General features: G+C 16.9%; 5 protein-coding genes across 5 annotated transcripts; 3 read left to right on the forward strand and 2 right to left on the reverse strand.

The window, feature by feature from the left end:
- Window positions 1–7,561: 7,561 nt before the first annotated feature.
- Window positions 7,562–7,933, reverse strand: SRAE_2000475600 (Hypothetical protein; the record flags this gene model as incomplete). The annotated part of the gene is made up of 1 exon (XM_024643672.1): window positions 7,562–7,933. The coding sequence occupies one exon, from the start codon at window positions 7,931–7,933 to the stop codon at window positions 7,562–7,564; it is 372 nt and encodes a 123-aa protein (XP_024509318.1).
- A 5,259-nt stretch (window positions 7,934–13,192) lies between these two features.
- On the forward strand, window positions 13,193–14,665 carry SRAE_2000475700 (Exostosin-3; the record flags this gene model as incomplete). The annotated part of the gene is made up of 2 exons (XM_024643674.1): window positions 13,193–14,326; window positions 14,366–14,665. 2 exons carry the CDS (start codon window positions 13,193–13,195, stop codon window positions 14,663–14,665), a joined length of 1,434 nt encoding a protein of 477 aa, XP_024509319.1.
- Window positions 14,666–16,396: 1,731 nt separating this feature from the next.
- On the forward strand, window positions 16,397–17,530 carry SRAE_2000475800 (Exostosin-3; the record flags this gene model as incomplete). Its single annotated transcript, XM_024643675.1, has 2 exons — window positions 16,397–17,191; window positions 17,231–17,530. The coding sequence occupies 2 exons, from the start codon at window positions 16,397–16,399 to the stop codon at window positions 17,528–17,530; spliced, it is 1,095 nt and encodes a 364-aa protein (XP_024509320.1).
- A 2,610-nt stretch (window positions 17,531–20,140) lies between these two features.
- On the forward strand, window positions 20,141–21,151 carry SRAE_2000475900 (Lipase EstA/Esterase EstB family-containing protein; the record flags this gene model as incomplete). The annotated part of the gene is made up of 2 exons (XM_024643676.1): window positions 20,141–20,514; window positions 20,557–21,151. 2 exons carry the CDS (start codon window positions 20,141–20,143, stop codon window positions 21,149–21,151), a joined length of 969 nt encoding a protein of 322 aa, XP_024509321.1.
- Window positions 21,152–21,178: 27 nt separating this feature from the next.
- Window positions 21,179–22,276, reverse strand: SRAE_2000476000 (Hypothetical protein; the record flags this gene model as incomplete). The annotated part of the gene is made up of 3 exons (XM_024643677.1): window positions 21,179–21,576; window positions 21,624–22,029; window positions 22,073–22,276. 3 exons carry the CDS (start codon window positions 22,274–22,276, stop codon window positions 21,179–21,181), a joined length of 1,008 nt encoding a protein of 335 aa, XP_024509322.1.
- Window positions 22,277–23,104: the final 828 nt, after the last annotated feature.

The raw sequence follows: 23,104 nt of genomic DNA on the forward strand, positions 1-23,104 counted from the left end.
ATATTAAAATATATAAGTAATATATATTTTATTAGAATTTTCATCTACTAAAAGTAGTTTAACTAATTTGTGCCTACAAAATTTTGTAAAAACATGCTTTAAATTAAAAGTTAATAATACAAAAAAAAAATTAGTTAAAATACTACATTGTAAAAAGCAGTATGCGTGAAATTGAATAATTATTTTTCAAAATGTACTTCGGTAAATTGTAGATAATCAGTTTTCTTTATACTTAAAAATAAACAAGATTTTTTAGAGTTCCTTGAAGGACAAAGATACACAATATATATCTTTTTCCGTACATAATATATTTAAACTTCCTCATTGATAGAAAAACAAAAGCACACATGAGTACACATATATCTTTTCTACTAAAACCTTATTAAGTTTTGTGGTATATTAAATCATATATATATATATATACAAATAAAAATATTTAAATATATTATTTTTGGCTTAAAAAAGACAAATTTATTGTATATATATAATCATTTTATAATAAATATTATAGTAAAAAATTTTCATTACCAAAAATTGGACTGATTAATTTTTATATTATTAATATTCTTTTCAATTTTAATGTCATTTAAAAAGTTAAAAAGAGAATGATTTTAAATTAAAAAAAAAAACTTATCTATTGATAATAGAAAATTTTATGCCCCATTATAATTCAACAAAATTTTTGAATAGTTTAAAGAAAAAAAATCTATTGTATGAATATAATTTTTCTTGATCATTAATCAAAATAAATACACTTGAAAAATATTAAATAATGTATACATAATTGTATAAATTTATATACATATGTTAATAGTATGGAAGTAAAAAGTATGCACCATCAGAATTAAAATAGATATAGAAGGTTAAAAAACCCCCATGAAAAAAGCATTTTATGAATGATTTTGTATATGTATTACATCAATTCATTCTAATAATAAAATAGGAAAAGAAATTTGGTCTTTGGTGAGTTAATTTTTTAGGAGTTAACTGAAAAATCTATTACTAAACTTAAATTATTATTTTCTCTCTCTCTTTTTCTCTCTCTTATGTATAATTATTTTTTTTTTTTTTTTTGGGCAATGATATAAAAATTATATTTATAAAATTAAATAACAATATAAGGTTAAAAAAAGAAATATCTAAAATAAATAAATTTTATTTTTATTAATATTGTTATTAAAATATTATAAAACATTATATTAATAAAAATAAGAAATTTTATAATATTTTTATTTATATATAGTCATTTAAAAATTTTATTAATGTTATATACATTATACATATTTGAAGATATATAAAACTAATTATCCCTTATTATATGAACCAATATAAATATTATATATAAATTTTTTTTTAAATCACTTATAAATAACAATATAAATATATATATATATTATCCTTTATTATTATATAATGTAAAATATCATGTTAAATATTTAAAATTTAATATATCTATAAAAACTAATAGTATATATTTTTAAAAGTACAAAACTAAAAAAAAAAAAATTTCTAGGTAAGAATTATATTATATTATTTTTTGATAAAATATCTTTATCAATAAAATCAAAATTGTTACATTAATTTTAAATAGTCATATCATTATAATGAATAAAATATAATTTTAATGAATTATTATACAAACAATGATAAGTTTTTATCTTACTTTTTGGGTCTGTTAAATAAATTTTTAGTATTTCCTCAATTTTACAAATGTATTAATGAAATAAAGAAGTATTGAAGAAAGAAAAAAAAAAGGAGAGAGAGAATAAAAACAAGAGTCATTCTCTTCTATATATTTATATAGAATTCTTTATTAAAACAATTTGAAAAAAAATTATATAACATGACAAAAGAGACAAATTTTAAATAATGAAAAAAAAAATTCTTTTTTATTTATATAATTAATATATATATAATATATGCATATACATTTTTTGATATTTATCTGTATAACACAAAATAATAAGAAATGTATTTATAAAATTTAATTGATCATTGATCAATTTTCTAAGAATAACGACTATAAAATTGCATATAAAGAAATAATTTATAAGATATATCTAATTTTTAAAGATCAAACAACTATATTTATTGTTAGTATTTTTACATAAAGAAGTTCCAATTCATTTTATTTTATTTCATTTTATTATTTTTTATTGTTGTTTAAATTAGTAAAAATAACTAATTAGATAGAATAATAAGGAAAATGTATATAATGAATAAAATATTTAGTTTGCCATTTGTCAATTCATTAATAAATCAAATGAAACAAATAAATAAATTAAAAGGTAACTCCACAATATTTTATTATGATTCTATCCTTTTAATGATAATGTGTTAAAATTTCAAATAAATTATTATTTTAAATAATAGAATTGTTTCAAGCAATTAATTTTATCTAACTACTTTTTAAACTAATGAAAAAATCAGGGAAGCCTTTTACTTTAAGATAGTTGCTCAATGATCAAATAAAATGAGGAAGTTAGATATATATTGAACAAATTTATATATACTTATTAATATTTATGAAATAAATATAGATATATGTACGAAATATTATTCTACATATTATATTTTAATAATTATTTTATTTTAAATGTATAAAATATGGTAAAGGTTATATGAAAATAATTATAAAAAAAAAAAAGAAAAAAGGTATATTACAACGACACAATGAACAAAAATATAAATAAAAGAAAGAAATTTAATAGTTTAAAAGGTGGTATATAGAAAATTGTAAAAAGTGACATTAGATAAAATTATTAAAATTCACACATTGTATAATAGATTACACAAATTGTTATATTTATTAGTTACAAATTTATCTATGAAATAATATTTGTTAACTTAAATATTTACTTAATAAATATCAATTTCATCAAAAGTTATTTATAATAAGTAAAAAAAGATTTTTTTTTTTTTTCAACAAAAAATAAAAAAAATATTTTGTAATACAAATTATGTTATCTTAACTAATACAAAGAATAAGCACAAAGCTTCTCATTTTAAAAATATTCTTGGATAAGATAGAAATTGTTATCATACAAAAAAATCTTTAGAAAATTTTATAGATAAGAAATCAGTAATGGAGAAAACTTTGATGTATGTAGCATTTAAATGGTTTTCACATATATTAACTGAATAATATTAATTGAAAGATATAATGTAACTGTAAATAAGTCGATTACTATTTATTCCATATTACTTCCTTGTTGATTGATAACTTTATCTCCATTCTTATCGCTATTAATATATGTATTTTGGTCCCTTATGAATTTTTGTTCATAATGTTAAAAAATTTAAAATAACTTTTTGTTTTTTTTTTTTTATTAAAGTTAACAATCTTGTTTTTAAAAGATAATGGAGAAATTAACTTTTAGATGCAATGTTGCTAGGAATAAGATAAAATAAATAGCATTTGATAATATTACCATCTAAGAAATAGTTACAATTAAAAAAAAAATTTCTACTGTACTTTAGTCCTCTTCCTTTTTATAATATTTTTTTTTTCTGGACATTAGTAAATAACCTTGAGTTTTACACATTATTAACTAACTAACTAATAATTTTTATTGCCGATAAATTGATCAACAACATCTGGAAAACAGATGTTATCATTTTAATGATTTTTATTAAAAAAAAAAATTAGAAATTATGCTAAATAGAAAATATATATAAATAAAGAATAAATAGTTTTCAAAAATGCAAGTTTATATACAAAAAAAAAATTTAGATAAATTAATAAATATATTTTACAGCAAATAATATTATTAACCAAAATTTATGTTGTAAAAATAATGTAATGATTATATTAAATATCATGATTAAGCTTTCATCTAAAAATATCAAATATATGAATCACCATGGTTTTATTTTATAAATCGTAATAATAAAAAATAATGAATCTCTATAGAGAATAGTTTAATAAAAATGCTAAAGATAATAAAACTAAATAGAAAGATAATAATTAACAAAAAAAAAACAATTTTTGTACATAATATATTTTTTTCTTAAATTTTTTAAAATGATTTAAATGTTAAATAATATCATTCTGAAACAGCACCTTAATATATATAAATATATTCCAATAAAAGTATTTAAAAATTTTTTTTTATAGCAAAAAAAAGAATACTTTAATTTATATAAGTACACGTATTTCTTTTTTATAATAAGATGTAAACAAATAATAAAATACAAATTTTATATCATAAAAAATAACAATTTTATTATATTGTTTTATGACATTTTATGGAATAAACAATATTTACCATTACATTTTATTATAAAAAAAGTGAATAAGACAAATATTTGTAGAAAAAATTTTTAAATAAGAAAGAAAAGCAATAGATATATATTTTTACCTTTTTGAAGAATTAATTTAATAAATTTATTTTAACACTATATTGTATAATGTCTTTTTTTTTTATTAACCACATCTAATGAATGTGAATATATAAATTGTAGTTTAAAATGAAATGATATTGAAAAAAGAAATAAAATAGTTGAATGTCAAAATAAAGATGATATTTTATGGTAAATGAAGCTATATATCTTTAAAAATAATGAAAAGGTTCTTTGTTTAAATGTTTTTTCTTTATGCATTAATGATTTTGTTATTTTGTCTAATTGATAAAAAAAAAGACAAAGAATGTTTGTTTTTATTAGTTGTTTATACTTAAATTTTGACATGTTTTTATCAATATATTCTTAAAATCATTTTGAAAATTGTTGTCTTATAGTGTGAAAGTTTTTATTTAAATTTTTAAATTTCTTTTTTTTTAATTATTTATAGAATTAATTAATTTATGATTAATTTTTTATAACAATTTTTGTTTTTATTGTAAAGTTTTATAAATATTGTTACATTTATTTATTTTTACATTTCTAGAATATTTTTTATATTAAAAATAAATGACTTTTTTTTTTCTTCTATACATTAACAAAAAAAAATTAGTTTTTAAATATTTTCATATAAATAATGTATAAAAAGTATTTAGAATTTAAAGAATATTTAAAAAAAAGTAATACTTAGTGTTTAGTGAAAAAAAATTAAATTACTTAAAATACATCATTAAAAAAATATCATAATATAGTAATTTATATTATCTTGGTGGTATTTGTAATCTTTTGTAATATTATAAAAAAAAAGAATGTTAAAATATAATTTAAATTAATACATAAAATGTTTACCTTAGAATGAATATTTTTGCAAAAAAGCTTGATTCATGAAAACGTACACTTGATAGTTGAAGTATTATACATATAAAATGTTAACAAGAAACATTTCATATAAGGTTTACTTTTTTTTTTCTATTCAATATTTTAAAAATAAAAGATAAAATGTTTAGAAACTTTTATACTCTAAAATAAATTTTTATATAATTATGATACAAAAAAGATATAATGAAAACTTTTTAAATAAAACTTTATCTAAATTTACATATATTATTTTTTATTCATTTAATTTTTGAACAATAAAACTATAAATCATTAAAGTGTCACTAGAATTCGTTTATTTTTAAAATTTAAGGCTCTTTGATGTGCAATTATTAATATATTTAAAGTAATATTTATTTAAAAATGTTTAAATAATTCTATAAAAAAATTACTAATACAGATTTATTTATTAATAAAAACGGTTTTGATTAATCTACATTAATGTTTTTGTAATAGAATGATTACATATACAATGATTTCAAAAAATATAAAAAAATTTGATAATGAATAATATATATACTTCAATTAATAATTGTTTTGAATTATGCGATGAAAAATATTTTTACTGTAATATTGCTTACATTATTTTGAATGATTTTATAAAAAAAAAATATTAAAATTAAATTTTAAATCTATTTTAAATATCAAAAAAAAAATAAAATATATTAATTAATTTTATTTAAACTGTCAATAAAGTTTTATTAGTAGTTTCAAGTCAAAAATATTTATATTTTGGTTAAGATGGTATCTCTATCAAAATATAAATCACAATCTTATTACATGAAAAAATTATAAAATCAAAAAGCTATATCTTTTATTTATTTAAGGGATATAGTTTCCTATTGGCTCATTTTCTATTTTTTTATTAAATAATATTTATTTTTTGCTTTTTTTTTGTAAAAAAGGACTATTTTAATACACATCATTATGAGTAAAAATTACTTAAAAGTTATATATCAAGTGTATATCATTATATTTATTTTTTTTTGTAACAAATTTAAAACAATTTTACCAGGGTTTTTTTTATTAAAAATAATACGAAACATATACTAAAACAGTTTCATTGAAATAGTAAAAAAAATTTAAAAATGTGTTTTTTTTTGTTTTACATATTATAATTAAAAAAAAAAACTAAAACATATTTATTTTTATTGAATACTTTTTTATACATTTATTTTAACTATTAAAACATATTTGTCTCAATTAAATTAAATTTACTACAATTGTACATTTTTTTCAATGCAATATATTAACAATTATCAAATGAAAGCATATCTATTCAAATTTATCTACAGGAAAAAGATTAATTCTAACTTCACATTATTATGTTTTAAATAACAAACGCTATATTACTAAATCATTTTTTTTTAAATTATATACTTTGAATAACTTATATCAATTTAAGTAAAAACAATATCATTTAATAAATAAAATAAAATTTATTATATTATAAATTAATTGTTATTGTTAAAAAATAGTTTAAGTTCAAACATTTAGATAAAAGTTTATAATTTATGCCGTAATTTAAAAAAAAAATAAATGTACTATTTAGAATTGTAATATAAATTTAAAATATGTATTACCAATGTGAATCTATACTAATATTATATAAGTTATTTTAAATTTTTATTAATATAAAATTAATGATAGCAATATAAATAATATTACTTAGATATTTCTAAATATTTTTTTTTTTGTAAAATTCAATTAAAAATTTTTTATTTCTTCTAAAGTTTGTTCTTCTTATTATTGCAACGGTTTCAATTATTTACTTTTCAGTTAATTATTATAATAAGCTAATAAAATAGAATTTTTAAAAAGAATAACAATTTGAAGCTATTAATAATAAAAAACATAAATTGTGAAATAAATAATTAGGTAAAGAGTTCTCATTTGGAAGCTATTACTTTTGATTTTTTCTAAAATCTTAAATTTTTTTTTATTATAATTGTATGTAGAAATATATTATTAAATAATTGTATAGATTAGTTTAAATTTTTTTTATTTACATTTATTATTGTATAATTTTATAATTACAATAATATAGCTTTAATGAAAAATTTTTTATTTTAAATCTTTTTTATTTATATACTTTTAATGTATTTAATAGAACAATTTTTTATTCTGATAAATAATATATTTTATTCATTATTTTAAAAATTTCTAACAATTATCGGTAATATTTATCGTTGTAAAAAGTTAGTAATAAATAAAAGTAAATAAAATATATAATAATTTTATTTTTTTAAATCTTACTTTGTAGCTTAATATTGTAATTTTACTTAACAGTAGCTTTTGTTATTTACCAGTGATTTTTTGCTATCTTTTTTTTTGCTATTTAAACTTAACGTCCAGTTTTTACTAAATTTTGACCAACTTGATGATTTAGTAAACTACAAAAACCAGAAACATTTTGTAGCAATGCTTTTAATTTATCCATTAAGGTTGTAAGTAGTTTATCTAAATTTTCATACGAACCTCCATATTTTGATTCATCATAATCTTCTTCATCACTATAAGTTTCATTACCATTTGATTCATCGGAAGTGTAAGATTCATCATCTTCTTCATTGGTATTATCTTCACTTTTACTAACCAATCTACCATTTTCTATATTTAAATTCAAATTTAATTTTAAACCATTTCTATTAAGACGGGCATTAGTTAAACAGACTATAGCAAGAATAAAGATAAATACTAATAAAATACTTTTCATTTTTAAAGAATTAAAAATAGAAAATATGATACTTTGCTTGATATCTCTCCTTATTTATATCAATTTATTATTTAATTAACCATTTTAAATATTAAATAATAAATGTTTTTATGAAAAATGATATTGACAATTGTACTAGATATTAATTTAACTGTGATCATTTAATAGTTTTTTCTAGTAATAACCATTATTATCAGTTAAAATAATTGTTTGACGTTTATTTTTTATTTTTTAATAGTTAAAATACTTTTTTTTATTAAATTGTACATATGTAAAATTTTCTTAATTTTTAATTGTAATATTAGCTTTGTTTTTTAATACTTTCTTTATTAAAATTTTATTATTTTAATTTTTAAAATGCCATTTAATAAAAAAAGTATAATTTATTTTTGTTTTAGTATTTAGTTAATTTTATGATTATGAAATTTGACAATTTTGGCAAATTTATTTATAATTAATAACATTATAATAATTAATTTGACGGCTCAATACTACATTTTAGTAGAAGTAAAGTTTAGAAGAATAGTACAACTAAATTAAACATATAAAAAAGTGTCAAGATAAGTAAAGTAGTCATTTTTCAAATAATTTTATCTTTAACATAATTTAAGTAATATTTTTATCAATATACTCAATGCTTTATTTTACAAAGTTGTATTTGGTTTTTTTTTTTTAATTTAAAGTTTGCCATTTTTTTTTGTCAAAAATACTTTTTAAAGCTACCTTTTTAAAAAAAGTAGTTCATTGTTTATTTTTTTTTATCAAATGTTAATTCGTCAAAAATTAAATTTTATGATTTAAATATTTAGTTTTTTTTTTATTATAAATAACAAGTTAAATGTTATCTTTTTTTTATTAATAAATAATTAGAAATAAAGTATATATTCTTTTGAACAGTTACATTATTAATTATATTAAATTAATTAAATAATTAAAATAATTATTTGTCACTTTTTAATGAAAATATAGTACACAATAAAAAAGAATTAAAAACAAAGCAATGTAAATTTTTATAATTTTATATTTACAGGAAATAAAATGTAAAATTCATTCAAATATTATGAAATATTAAAATAACTTTTAATGATAATTTTTACACATGCCAATATTAATTTTATTATCCTTATCTATTGAATTTTATCAAACCTCATTTTTTTTATAAAATAATTTAAATGTTTTGCTAAATTATTCTGTTTAAATAAAAAAAATCTACTTTTTTTTTAAAAAAAACTATTGATAATTTTAAAAATAAAAAAATTTTAAATTATGATTGATAAAATACTTATGAAAAAAGATAACATGACAAGAATTAAATTGATAGAAAATAACTGTAAATATGATTTTAAGAATAAATGTTTATTAAATAAATATTCATTTTTACCAATTTTTATTTTAGAATGAAATTAATTTTTACTACTTAAAAACTACTGTATTATAAATAAACTTTAATCATTTAATTGTACTTATTCTAGTGATCATATAATAAATAAAAATTTTATTATGTATTTTTTTTAAGAAATCAAAAAATTATTTTATACAAATTTTAAAAATTTTATTAATAATATTAGTTTAATAAGTTAAGAAAAAAAATATTTTTAATATAGATGTTAAATTGTTTTGAGAAGTTTTTTAAATCTTTTAAACTACAAAAAGTTAATTTGTAAAAAAAGTTTTTATAAAATATGATATAAACGATTATATTTTTAATACATAATAATAAAATAGAGGTGTATTAAATTAAATTATTTTATTTCTATAAATATAATTAATTAAATAGTATTTGTTTAATGTAAGAAATAATTTAAAACTATAAGTTAAAGTGCTATTATTTGTTGTTTTAAAATTCAAAAAATAATTAAGTTTCATTCAATTTAAATATATTTTATGATCTGTTAAATATTTTACTTTAAAATTTATTTTTTAATTAATAGATATTGAACTCAATAATTATAAAATTATGTTAGATAAGATTTGGATGTATATTGAATATTTTAATATTTATATAATTATGTCATTGATAAAGTTAAATTTAAATTTTAAAATAAATAAATTTAACAAAAACAATTAATTTTTTTATAAAATTTCTTCTACAGTGGTTTGATTTTTAGGCAATCAAGTTTACTCTTTAAGAATTTGTATGCAAATTTTTTTTGTTTATAATTTTTAAAAAATTTAATTGTTAATTTATCAACTTATTATATATTATCGAACAAATGTATGTAAATATAAAAATAATTAAAAATTTATACTTTTATTATTTGTAATAAATTTAAACCTATATTATTTACAAATTCAATAAACTGATAAAACAACTTTCATGTCACAAAGTAGTACTAACATTTAAAAATCAAAGCAATAAAGTTAATATTTTATAATTATTTCTTTAACCTTTTTTATTTTTATCAAACTAATGACATAGAAAAATAACAATGTTACTAAAATTATTGTACAAGAGTTGTGATAATTTTCACAAAAATTAACTTTGAAAATATTTTATTGAATTTTTTCTTATAATTTATAACTTAATTAAAGAATAGTTTTTATGCTTTAATGTATTTTAATGAAGTAACAAAATTAAATAAATTAAAAAATAATAAAAAATACTGTTTTAATGAAATCCAAATATTCTTGCTTAATGGTCAAATATAATTTTAATCATACTCCTCCATTTAATACATCAGTCATTTTTGTTTTTTGAATTTTTGTTATCTATAATATTTTATTTTCATCTTATTTTATACTTTTCAAAAAGTATTGTTTCTATTTTGTATTCCAAACATTTTTTATTTTTATTAATAATCTAAAATGTTTATCATTTTTATTCCAAGAATTACAAAATAAATTATCACTACTTTTGTAATCATTATATTTTAATCATTTCCTTAACTCAGACTTGTAAAAATCCTTAACTTTATTTAGTAACAAATTAATTTGAGATTAAGACTATATATTTTGAACAAAATTTTTAAAGTAAATTAATAAATAGTAAACTCAAAAAATTTCTAACATAGTTTTTAGCTTTTTTGTATGTCTTTGAAGATACTTTTATTTTATGAAAACTATATCATTTGTTTTGAATATTTCACCTTGATAGTTTACCATTCTTTTCATCTATATTTCAAATTATCATTAATTCTATTAGTTTGAAAAATTAAAAATACAATTAAATTTCTATGCCAATTTTAAAAAAAAAACCATCTTTCATTTATAAATTTTGTAATATGAAAATAATACATTTTTTTAAATTTAATAATAAATGAATATCCAATGGAAAAATATAAATTTTTCCAAAGTTTAATTATATTTAATTTTGATAATAAAATAAAAATTATGTTATTAGAATGTTTACAATAACAATGACCATTGACAATATTTTAAAAAAAAATGATAAAATGTTTTTGTGAATATATTAATTTTAAGTTGATCTAAAAATGTTTTGTTGTATTAAAAATTCTACCAATAGTTTTCTTAATATTATTTAAAAACCTATAATCTAATGAAGAATTTTTAAAAATTTCATAAAAAATATAATAATATAATGGTCATTAAATGTTCAAAATCTTAATATATTATTTTTTATATATATAAATATAAATAGAATACTTTTTATTTATAACTTTCTTTGATTTGCATGAATCTCATAAAAAGATATTAAAAGTGACTTGAAAATAAATTAGAAAAATTAGACTTCTTGGAGAAACTTTTATTATCTAATAATAGTATAAACTATATTTTCAGACGTTTTAACAATAATAATATTATAAAATTTGTTTTACTTATAATTTCTTTTTAAATAATATAAAAATTATAAAAAAATGTTTATCCGATTTTATCTAAACTTAGATAAAATAACTTTATTAAAATTTAATATATTAATTAATTTTACTCTTAATTTATCTAAAAAAATTATTATAAGTAATTTTTATAGAAAAAGTAAAAAAAAATCTTATTAAACATATGATTCCAATATAAAAAGTACATGAAAATAATTTTTGAAAGCTCAAATTGTGTAGTTTGTTTCAACTAGAAAAGATGGTATAGGTAAAAAAAATTATAAATATTTAGTCTTAAATTTTTGGTTAAAAATAATCTTTACAATTTTGTTTTTTTTTATCCAAGTTCATAAGATTTTAAAAAAGGATATCCGTGTTGGCTTGTGATGTTATGTTTTATACTTTGTCAATTTTTTTATCTGTGTAATTGATAATTATAAAAGCTATTTCGTATAAAATAGTTATCAGTTTCACAAAATTTCATATTTAAAGTATTGATATATTTATTTTAATATTAAATATTAAGAAAATAATACTTAAATCTTTTATCTTTTTTAAATTGACGTTAAAGATATAATTTTAAAGTTAAATTTTTTTCTTTAAAATTCGATAAAAAAAACTATATGAGTGAAAAAAAAATAAATTTACTAAAATTGATTTTTAAATATTATAATTTCAAATTAAGAAAGTCGAATAAATAAGGCATCAGTATTACTTTAACAAATATTTTTTTTAATTTTATAAATGTGTAACAAGTAAATTTAGTTTATTTAATATTTGTAAAATATAACATTTTAAAATAAATAAAAGTTTTAGAAAACAACATATTGTTAAATATTTTTAATAAATGACATGTATAATATAATCATAGAATAGTTAATGTTGTATCAACAATATAATCAAGTACTATTTACATCTATATTCGTATGATTCAATATAGAAAAATGTATATGATTCAAAAACTAAATATGTACGTAACTATTAGAAACATTACTTTAATATATAGATAGAACTATAAAATATATCTAAAAATTTATTTATTTAATAAGTTTTATTTGTAACACATGCAGGCATAGACAAATGTCTTTTGATTAGAAAATTGCAGCTTTATCTATATAAACATAATATATGTATATATTATTAAAATTTAAAACTACTTTTAATCATTATTTAGTTAGTTACTTTAAACATTTACAAATATTTATTGAATACCTAATATTAAATGATTTATCCATCATTACTAAAAAAATATTGTTTTTCTATAATTTGTGTCTTAATATGTATAGAAATTATATTAATATCTATAAATTCTATTTGGAATAATGGAAATATTTTTATTTATAAATTCCCAAATTATAACAATAACCAATTATATAATATAGAAGAAAATAATAATCAATCTTTAACAATTAATTGTGATAAACTTTTATTAGACATATATTTATCTTTTAATAATAATTCATTATTATCTAACATTTATGAAGAAATGAAATACTTAAAAGAAAAATTATATTCAGGAAATCAAGAAAATTGTATAAATATTTTTTTTGAAAATTATAGTAATGTTACAAAAAATAATAATAATATTCTTATCAAATCAAATAATGTAGAATTTTATAACATAAAATTGGATGAAATTTATATAATTGAAAATGAAACAATTATAAAGAAATTTTTTATTATTGATGAAAAATATTTTCAATTAAATGAAATTAAAAATATTGAAACAATATTAAACATTGAAAAAGATGGATTAATTGAAATTAATAAAAATTATTGTAAAATATTAAATCCAATATATTTAGATAAATTATTAATTATTTTGATGTTGTCAAATTGTATTCCTGTTATGAATGAAAAATGGTCATTAGAATTATTATTAATTGATAATGAATTTAAATGGTCAAAAGCATTAGTAATACTAGATGATATTGATTTTTTAAATCCATATTATTTTGATAATCGTCCATTGTCTAATTATAATATTAAAGAAAAAATTAGATATGGTAAAAAACTTCTTTCATGGAATTTTAAAATTTTAACACCAATTGTTAGTAATATGCTAACATTTTTTGAAAAAAGATATACAGGTAATATTATTAACAAAATTGTAGAAACACAAACTTTATATGATGAAGATGAAGAATTATTTAAAAATGAACGTTTGAAACCAATGTTAGATGAAAAATTTACAATAATAATGACTACATATAAAAGAATTCCAGGATTAAATTATTCTTTATCACAATTTAATAATATCACAGATGTTGATAAAATAATAGTAATATGGAATGATCTTGATTTATCAAGTTTACCCAAAAAAAAATTTTGGAATAAAAGTGTAGCACCTGTATTTTTTGTAAAACCAAATGCAAATTCATTGAATAATAAATTTCTTCCATATGATATTATAAAAACAGATTCAATTTTAATTTTAGATGATGATCAAATATTAACTAAATCACTTTTATATAATCTTTTCAATGTATGGAAGTTTAATAGAGATGTTCTAGTTGGATATTATAAAAGATTAACAGGAAATGGTCCAGGTAATGCTTATTTTGCTAGTAAATTAAAAGAATTTGATCTTATATTGACAAGTTTATCTTTTGTTGATAGAGTAAGTTGAAACAAAAATATTAATTAAAAATATTTTTAGAAATATTTATACTATTATACGTATAATTTTCCTTTTAAATTTAAAAAAAGAATTGATAATTTAACAAATTGTGAAGATATTTCAATGAATTATTTAGTTGCAATGTATAGTGATAAACCAAATATAGCATTTACAAGTGGACCTGATTTATCTAAGTGTAGAAATTGTACTTTTACTGGATTATCTACAAAATCTGATCATTATAAAATAAGATCAGATTGTGTGCTTAAATTAAATGAAATATTTGGACTAAATCCTATGATAAGAAATAAATTTTATGCAAAAGAAATTAATACTTGAAAAATGATTTTAAAATATTTATTTTTTTTTGGAAATATGTATATTTCATTGATTGTTTATGGGTTTTTTGGCTTTAAAAATTCTAGGATATAACTACTAATTTATATTTTACTTAAATGTTATTAATTATGTTAAAAAAATAAAATTACAACATTTTTACATAAAATGTTTTTAAAAATTTTTATAAACATGTATCAATTTAGTTTTTAACATAAAATCTGTTTAAAGTTTATATAATCGACTTAAAAAAGACATTATAATTATTTGTTTCAATTTTTAAAACATCTAAATGGTATTTATTTGTAAATTGGATGTTTTGTTTATTATATTAGTTTAACTAATTAAAAGTAAATTTAATGTATGATAAAATTAAAATAATATTAATTATATTTTGAGATACAAAAATATCAAATTTATTGTAAATTTATTTAGTTGAAACTTAAATGTTATCATTTTTTTAATAATAAGAATCTTGTTATAATCAATAAAGATTAAGTAACATTTTTTTATTAATATCAAAAAATATTCTATAAAATTCGTTTATTTTTATCCAATGCATTGTGGATGAGCTTAGATGAATTTGGATTAAATTTTTTTTGTTTTTTTTTCAATTTAAAAAAAAATATAAAAGCACAATAATTACTAAAATATCTTTTAAAATAATTTAAATGTACTTAAAATGTAAAAACAATGTTTTAAATCAAACTATTTCACTGTTTTTGATAAAATTTGAATCACAGCTACGATAAGGTCATCTGTGATTAATTCAATATAAATATAAAAATATTACAAAAAAATATACATTTTTTTGCGTTTAATATTTTAATATTTTTGTCTTAAGATTGTATACATTTTTATTTTTAAATTTTTTTTATTAATAAGTATTTAACTACACATTTTTCGTTAATGCTATATTTAAATAAAAATGTATAAAAATCAATTTTTAATGTTTATTGTTATTACGAAGGATAAATAAATGACATTGTATATGTAAGATTTGAAAGTATAAAAGTGCAATAATACTTTTGTATATAATAAAAACTTCACTACTATATAATCAAAATTTTATTAATATATTTAAAATGTGCAATTTTTAATATTAATTTACAACAAATGATTTTTATATTATAGATGAATAAAAAAAAATTTTGTAATATTATTATTATTATTATTATTTATATTTCAATTACAATATATTTTATTAATAACTTTTTAGAAAACAAAAATGATTTCTATCATATAAAAAAAATATATATTTATGGTGTTAAAGATTTATGCTATACAACAAAAAAAAAATATATATTTCCAACTATTAATTGTGAAAAATTTCAATTTTCAGTATATTATTCATCACAAGCAAATTTTTCTATTAATAAAATTTATAAACAAATTAAGCATTTCAAGAAAATATTATATTCAGGAGATCAAGAAAATTGTATAAATATTTTTATTGGAAATTATACTAAAGTTACAAAAAAAAATAATAATAATATTATTATCAAATCAAATAATGTAGAATTTTATAACATAAAATTGGATGAAATTTATATAATTGAAAATGAAACAATTATAAAGAAATTTTTTATTATTGATAAAAAATATTTTCATCTTAATAAAATTGAAAATATTGAAACAATATTAAATATTGAAAAAGATGGATTAATTGAAGTTAATAAAAATTATTGTAAAATATTAAATCCAATATATTTAGATAAATTATTAATTATTTTGATGTTGTCAAATTGTATTCCTGTTATAAATGAAAAATGGTCATTAGAATTATTATTAATTGATAATGAATTTAAATGGTCAAAAGCATTAGTAATACTGGATGATATTGATTTTTTAAATCCATATTATTTTAATAATCGTCCATTGTCTAATTATAATATTAAAGAAAAAATTAGATATGGTAAAAAACTTCTTTCATGGAATTTTAAAATTTTAACACCAATTGTTAGTAATATGTTAAAATTTTTTGAGAAAAGATATACAGGCCATATTATTGACAAAATTGTAGAAACACAAACTTTATATGATGAAGATGAAGAATTATTTAAAAATGAACGTTTGAAACCAATGTTAGATGAAAAATTTACAGTAATAATAACTACATATAAAAGAATTCCAGGATTAAATTATTCTTTATCACAATTTAATAATATCACAGATGTTGATAAAATAATAGTAATATGGAATGATCTTGATTTATCAGATTTACCTGAAAAAAATGAATGGAATAAAAGTGTAGCACCTGTATTTTTTGTAAAACCAAATGCAAATTCATTGAATAATAAATTTCTTCCATATGATATTATAAAAACAGATTCAATTTTAATTTTAGATGATGATCAAATATTAACTGAATCACTTTTATATAATCTTTTCAATGTATGGAAGTTAAATAGAGATGTTCTAGTTGGATATTATAAAAGATTAACAGGAAATGGTCCAGGTAATGCTTATTTTGCTAGTAAATTAAAAGAATTTGATCTTATATTGACAAGTTTATCTTTTGTTGATAGAGTAAGTTGAAACAAAAATATTAATTAAAAATATTTTTAGAAATATTTATACTATTATACTTATAATTTTCCTTTTAAATTTAAAAAAAGAATTGATAATTTAACAAATTGTGAAGATATTTCAATGAATTATTTAGTTGCAATGTATAGTGATAAACCAAATATAGCATTTACAAGTGGACCTGATTTATCTAAATGTGACAATTGTACTTTTACTGGATTATCTACAAAACCTGATCATTATATAATAAGATCAGATTGTGTACTTAAATTAAATGAAATATTTGGATTAAATCCTATGATAACGAATAGATTTTATACAAAAGAAATGAATACTTGAAAAATGATTTTAAAAGTATTTTTTTTTTTTTTTTTTGAAAATATATCATATTTTTGCTATATTAATTAATTATACATTTTTAATTTTATGAATAAAAGAATAGGATTATTTAAATATTTTTTTTAATATAAAAATTTATATTGTTATTGTTTTTAATTGTTTAAAACTATTTTAAAAGATTACTTTTTTTTTGTTATAAAGAAACTTTTTATTTTTATTTCATTTATATCACAATAATTCTTTTACATTAATTATTAAAAATAAAATTTTAAATTAATATATTAACAAATTAATGTTTTTTTAAATGATAAAAAAATATGTGAATCTTTAAATATATTAATATAAAGAATAACATATTTTTATTCTTATATATGTAATAAAAGAAAATAGTTAGTTAGTCGTAACAGTTATATAATTTTTTTTGATTGTACAAATACTTATCTCTTGCATTTAAATCTTTAGGCACTTATCAAAAAATGTATAAACAAAGTTTATAATCAGAATACTAGTAAATTAAGCCAAAAAGTAAAATGATGTTATTTTTAAATTATATTTTAATTAAATGTAATGATAAGTACTATTTTTACTTTACCAAATTTATTTGAATAATAAAAATTTTACTTAATCATTATTTATAAAATTATCATTTATAAAAATTTTTTATCTAAAGTGATTATTAAAATATGTCGTGTGTTAAAAAAAGATTAATTTAGAAATAAAAATGTATGCTTTATAAATTAAGACAAATATTTATATAAGAATAATTTTAAAACAAAAAGTATAAAAAAAAAATTAAAATAATATTTTTAAGTTTTAAACATAAAACTTTATAACAATAACAAAAATACATTTTGTTTTGTCTGGATACTTTAAAATCTGATTAATGTATTGTTTTAAATTGTAAGATTACTGTAATTTTCTTACTTTATTATTAAAAAATGCTTCTTAAATTATAATAAATAAATAACCACTTAAAAATTTTTTTTATATAAATTGTTAATTCTTTAAATTAAAGCGATTTATTTACAAAAAAAAAATGATTGTTGTAAGAAAATATTTTTGTGTAAAATATTATTTTAATTTTTTTTGTTGTAGAATTTGGAAAACTAGAAATTAAAATTAACTGTTTTTTTTTGCACATATATCATCACTGTTTTTAAAATTCTATCTACATGCTTATTAATTATAAGAAATCATTTTATGATAACATTTTTGCTCTTATTATCACATGATTTATTGTGATAATGTTTTTTAATCTAGGATATTATATGGAACATTTATAATAATATAAAATAAAAAAAACGTTATAGTTATAGTATTTTAGTTAATAAAAAATTTTATTTATAAAAACAATTTAATAACAATTATTATGTAAGTGAACAAAATAATACTTTTATAGTTGTTATTGTTTAAAAAAAAATAAAAAATTATTGTTGTACTTATTATCTTACAGAAACAATTAATTATTTCACAAAAAAATTTATTGTTAATAATTAAAAATAAATAATGTTTATATTACAATAACAAAAAAATAATTGATCTTTAGTTAATTTATGTTAATAAAATATGAATTATTTCAAATAAAACTATGCCTAATTTAAAAGAATTTTTTTTATTTAATCAAAAAAATATAGTTAATGAAATTTCTAATAATATAAAAACAAGTCTTCTTAAAAAATACTTAGTTTTTGACCATATATTATAATTATAAACAAAATAAATAATGAGTTAGTTATTTTAAAACACCAATCACATGTTTTTATTACAAATTTTTTATTAATAATAATATATCAAAATACCATTTAATTTTTAATACTAGTGAAATCATAAGATCTATATTTTAATATCATTAATTTTTTAGTTGGTATTACAATACTATCAATAATATTTTTTATACTATCTCATCTATATAAATATTTGCTTAATTTATAAAGACAAATTAGCTAGAGATAATTTTTTCTATAGTTTAATTTTATAAAACCATTCTTAATGACATTGAGAGTCAGTAAACTTAATTTGTAAACATGATCAAAGCTCTACCAAAATATGTGTATAAATAGGTAGCTTTTTTTAATTATTGTCAGTTCTCTACTATAATATTAATTATTATGGATTCAAGTGATAAAAAAAAGTGTTGTAAGTTGTTATTATTAAAAAATTTAATATAAATTTTTTTTTAAAGGTTGCTGTAAAAAGGAATGTGGTGATGAATGTAAGTGTGGAAAAGATTGTACATGCTGCAAATGTAAGGATTGTAAATGTGAAGATACTAGTTGTGCTGATTCAAAATGCTGTGAAGAGTCAAAATGAATTAAATAAATTACTATTCTTGTAAAAAATAAGTACAAATACTTTTTAAAAAATAATAATACTACAATTTTACTATAATATTTTTTTTGTGGATAATATTTTTAAATAAAGTAATTGTTCTTGATTTTTCTTATCACTAAAAATTTAATCAATGAAATTTTAAACTTATTTTTGATTAAAGTTCTACAATCACATTTTTAACTTTTTAATTAACATCCTTACAATAAAAATGTATTGTTGTCAATTTTTCATTATCTATACAATGAAAAATTAATTTATTTATTAAATATTTAGATAAAAATGAAAAACGTTTTTATTAAAATATTCTTAGAAATTTTATTGGTTATACCAATTATTTTATCATCTATAACTGGACCATTTACAGAAAATTTTCAAAACTTTTTAAAAGAAAATGGATATGATCAATTTAATTTTACAAGAAATGATCTTGGAAATACAGGAAGTTATGGTGGTAAAGAAAATGAAATGAGTAAAATAAAAAATTTACCAATAATATTTATTCATGGTAATTCTGATAGTGCTTTATCTATTGGAACACCCTATCAAACAGGATGGAGTAGTTCTATTGAATATTTTTTATCAAAAAATTATACATCTGGAGAACTTTATGCTATAACATGGGGTAATAGAAATATAATGGATACATCAACAAGGTAAATTATTAAGTTATTTTTATAGTAGAATTTTTTTTTAAGAGTACATGATTGTGAAACAATATCTAGAATTAGAAGATTTATTGAAGCAGTTAAAATTTATACACAAAAACCTAAAGTAAATGTCATTGCACATTCTATGGGTGTTACATTAAGTAGAGGAGCAATAATTGGAGTTGATGCATGTCCTTATAAATCAACAATTTCAGGCATAGTTGATACTTTTATTGGTATATCTGGTGCAAATTATGGATTATGTTCTTGTTCAGATTTAAATTCATACTATTTTCCTACTTGTAGTAAAGTAAATGGTTTTTGGCCAGGTGATTTTACAGGGACCTGCTTAACATGTGAAACACATTCATTACCTTTAAATTGTAATACAAATGAAATACCATATAGTGAATATTTAGAAAATTTAAACAATTTAGGAAGAAAACCATCTTCTAGTGTTTATAGTATGTGGTCATTAGATGATGAAATAATAAAAAATAATGATTATGTAGGAGGAAAATCAACAAGTCATATAGTTGAAAGTATTGATATAATATTAAATGGTCTTTCACATATAGAATCAAAAGATAATACACCTGAAATTCAATACAATTTAATCAATAAAATACAATTTAAACAATAAAATACAAACTAAACAATAAAATATTTTTTAATTAAAATTTTTACCAATATTTTGTCTATATACATTATACAAATTATAATCAGGATATTTTTTCATTTTAAAAGGATATTTTAAATGATTTGAAAAATGTATATCATTTGCCATTTTAATAGAATTTATAGGTTTTTTAATTGATGTTATGTATAGTGGTTTCAACCATGGATAAGGTTTATATACTATTGGAATATTAATATATTTTGGAATTAATTTAATTTGATACATTTGTTTGTATGTATTTTCATCATCAGTATATCTTTTAATTCTTTTATTTTGATTTTCAAAAAATCTTTCAAAATAGTTACTTTTTGAATCAGGAAATAAATAAGATGAATATGGATCAATAGGACTTAAATGTTGTCCATATGTAACAGTAATATTATCCAAAGCTAAAAAAAAAAGCAATTTAAAAGATTTATCAAAATTTTTATCTTACCATAATAATAATAACCACCAAATGGAAATCTATAAGCAGTATCTTTTGATACAGGTATTGGTACATCAATAACACCATCATTACCATCATGACCACCAATATCATGCTCCACACCAAACATAAATGTACCAGTATAAGGATTACAAAATGGTGCTTTACATGAAATAGGTGCATATCTTCTTGGAACAGCTCCAAGTGGTATTGTTGGTTGCATTTCTCTATTATGTTGTAATGATGGACTTGACATAAGTTTTATAAAGTCATGTTTATCAAATCCTAACATATTTACTGGATGATTCATAAATCCAAATTTAGTTGTTGTATCACGAATTCTATTGAAATGATGACCATTAATATCTAAAATACCCCATGAAGGAATTGGAACATTTATATCACCACCAATATGCTAAAAAAAAATATTTTTAATAAAAAAATTTTAAATAACAAACTCTGGCTGTAGATGGATCATAATCAAAACCACCACTATACTGATTGACAAAAGGAAATAATGGTAAATAATCACCATTAAATGATCTTCCTGGATATGGTTCAAATGGACCAGGAATTTTATAATTTTTTGAAACAATATCTTTTTGCTTCTCTGCCCCTGTAACAATTTTATTTTTTATTGTTTTTGCAGCATGTTGTACCATTTTTTTATACAAAAAATTATTATAAGCATCTTCATTTTGATTTAATTTTATAGTTTCAATGGTTTCATCATCTTCTTCAGATTCATAACATTTAATATTATTAGTAAAATAAAATAAAAATAAAAATAATATTAATTTGTTCATTAATAAAGAAATTTGAAGATAATGATAATCAAAACATTTGTAATTAATATTATCGTCCAAATTAAATAAATTTTCATTTTTAATAGGTCAAATGTTTCCTGTTTTTACTTAATTGTTTCATCGTAAATATCTTTATTTTCTTGATTTTATATCAATAAAAGTGCTAAAAATAATTTATCTTATATAAGATGAGGATTAAATATAATAAGAAATTTTATCATAATCTTATATGACATAATTTTAAATTATTTTCTATAAAATATTTTAAAATACTTTATATATTAAAAAAAAAATTTTAGAATTTAAAAAAAAATAAAAAAACGTTCTTAAATTTATGTAAATAAAAAGTGTCATTAAATTAAGAATTTAAAATTAATGTTATTTTTTTTTTAATTAATATTAAAATTTAAAACTTTCGTTTTATTAGAATAAAGAAAATTATGTTTTTTAAATATATTTGATAAAATTTATTATTTTTATAAATAATAGAAAAAAAATTTTTTGACTAACAGACAATGAAGATAAAAATATTGTTTATGATCTTTTACTTTTATACAATTTATTATCTCTCAATGTAACATGTGATAATTTTACTTGTCTTTTTATAACTAAAAAACATCACAATATATATTAATTATAAAATTCAAAAGTGTATAAAATATGATTTATAAATCTTACTTTAAA

The sequence above is a fragment of the Strongyloides ratti genome, assembly GCF_001040885.1.
Source record: "Strongyloides ratti genome assembly S_ratti_ED321, chromosome : 2".
In the NCBI taxonomy this organism is placed as follows: domain Eukaryota; kingdom Metazoa; phylum Nematoda; class Chromadorea; order Rhabditida; family Strongyloididae; genus Strongyloides; species Strongyloides ratti.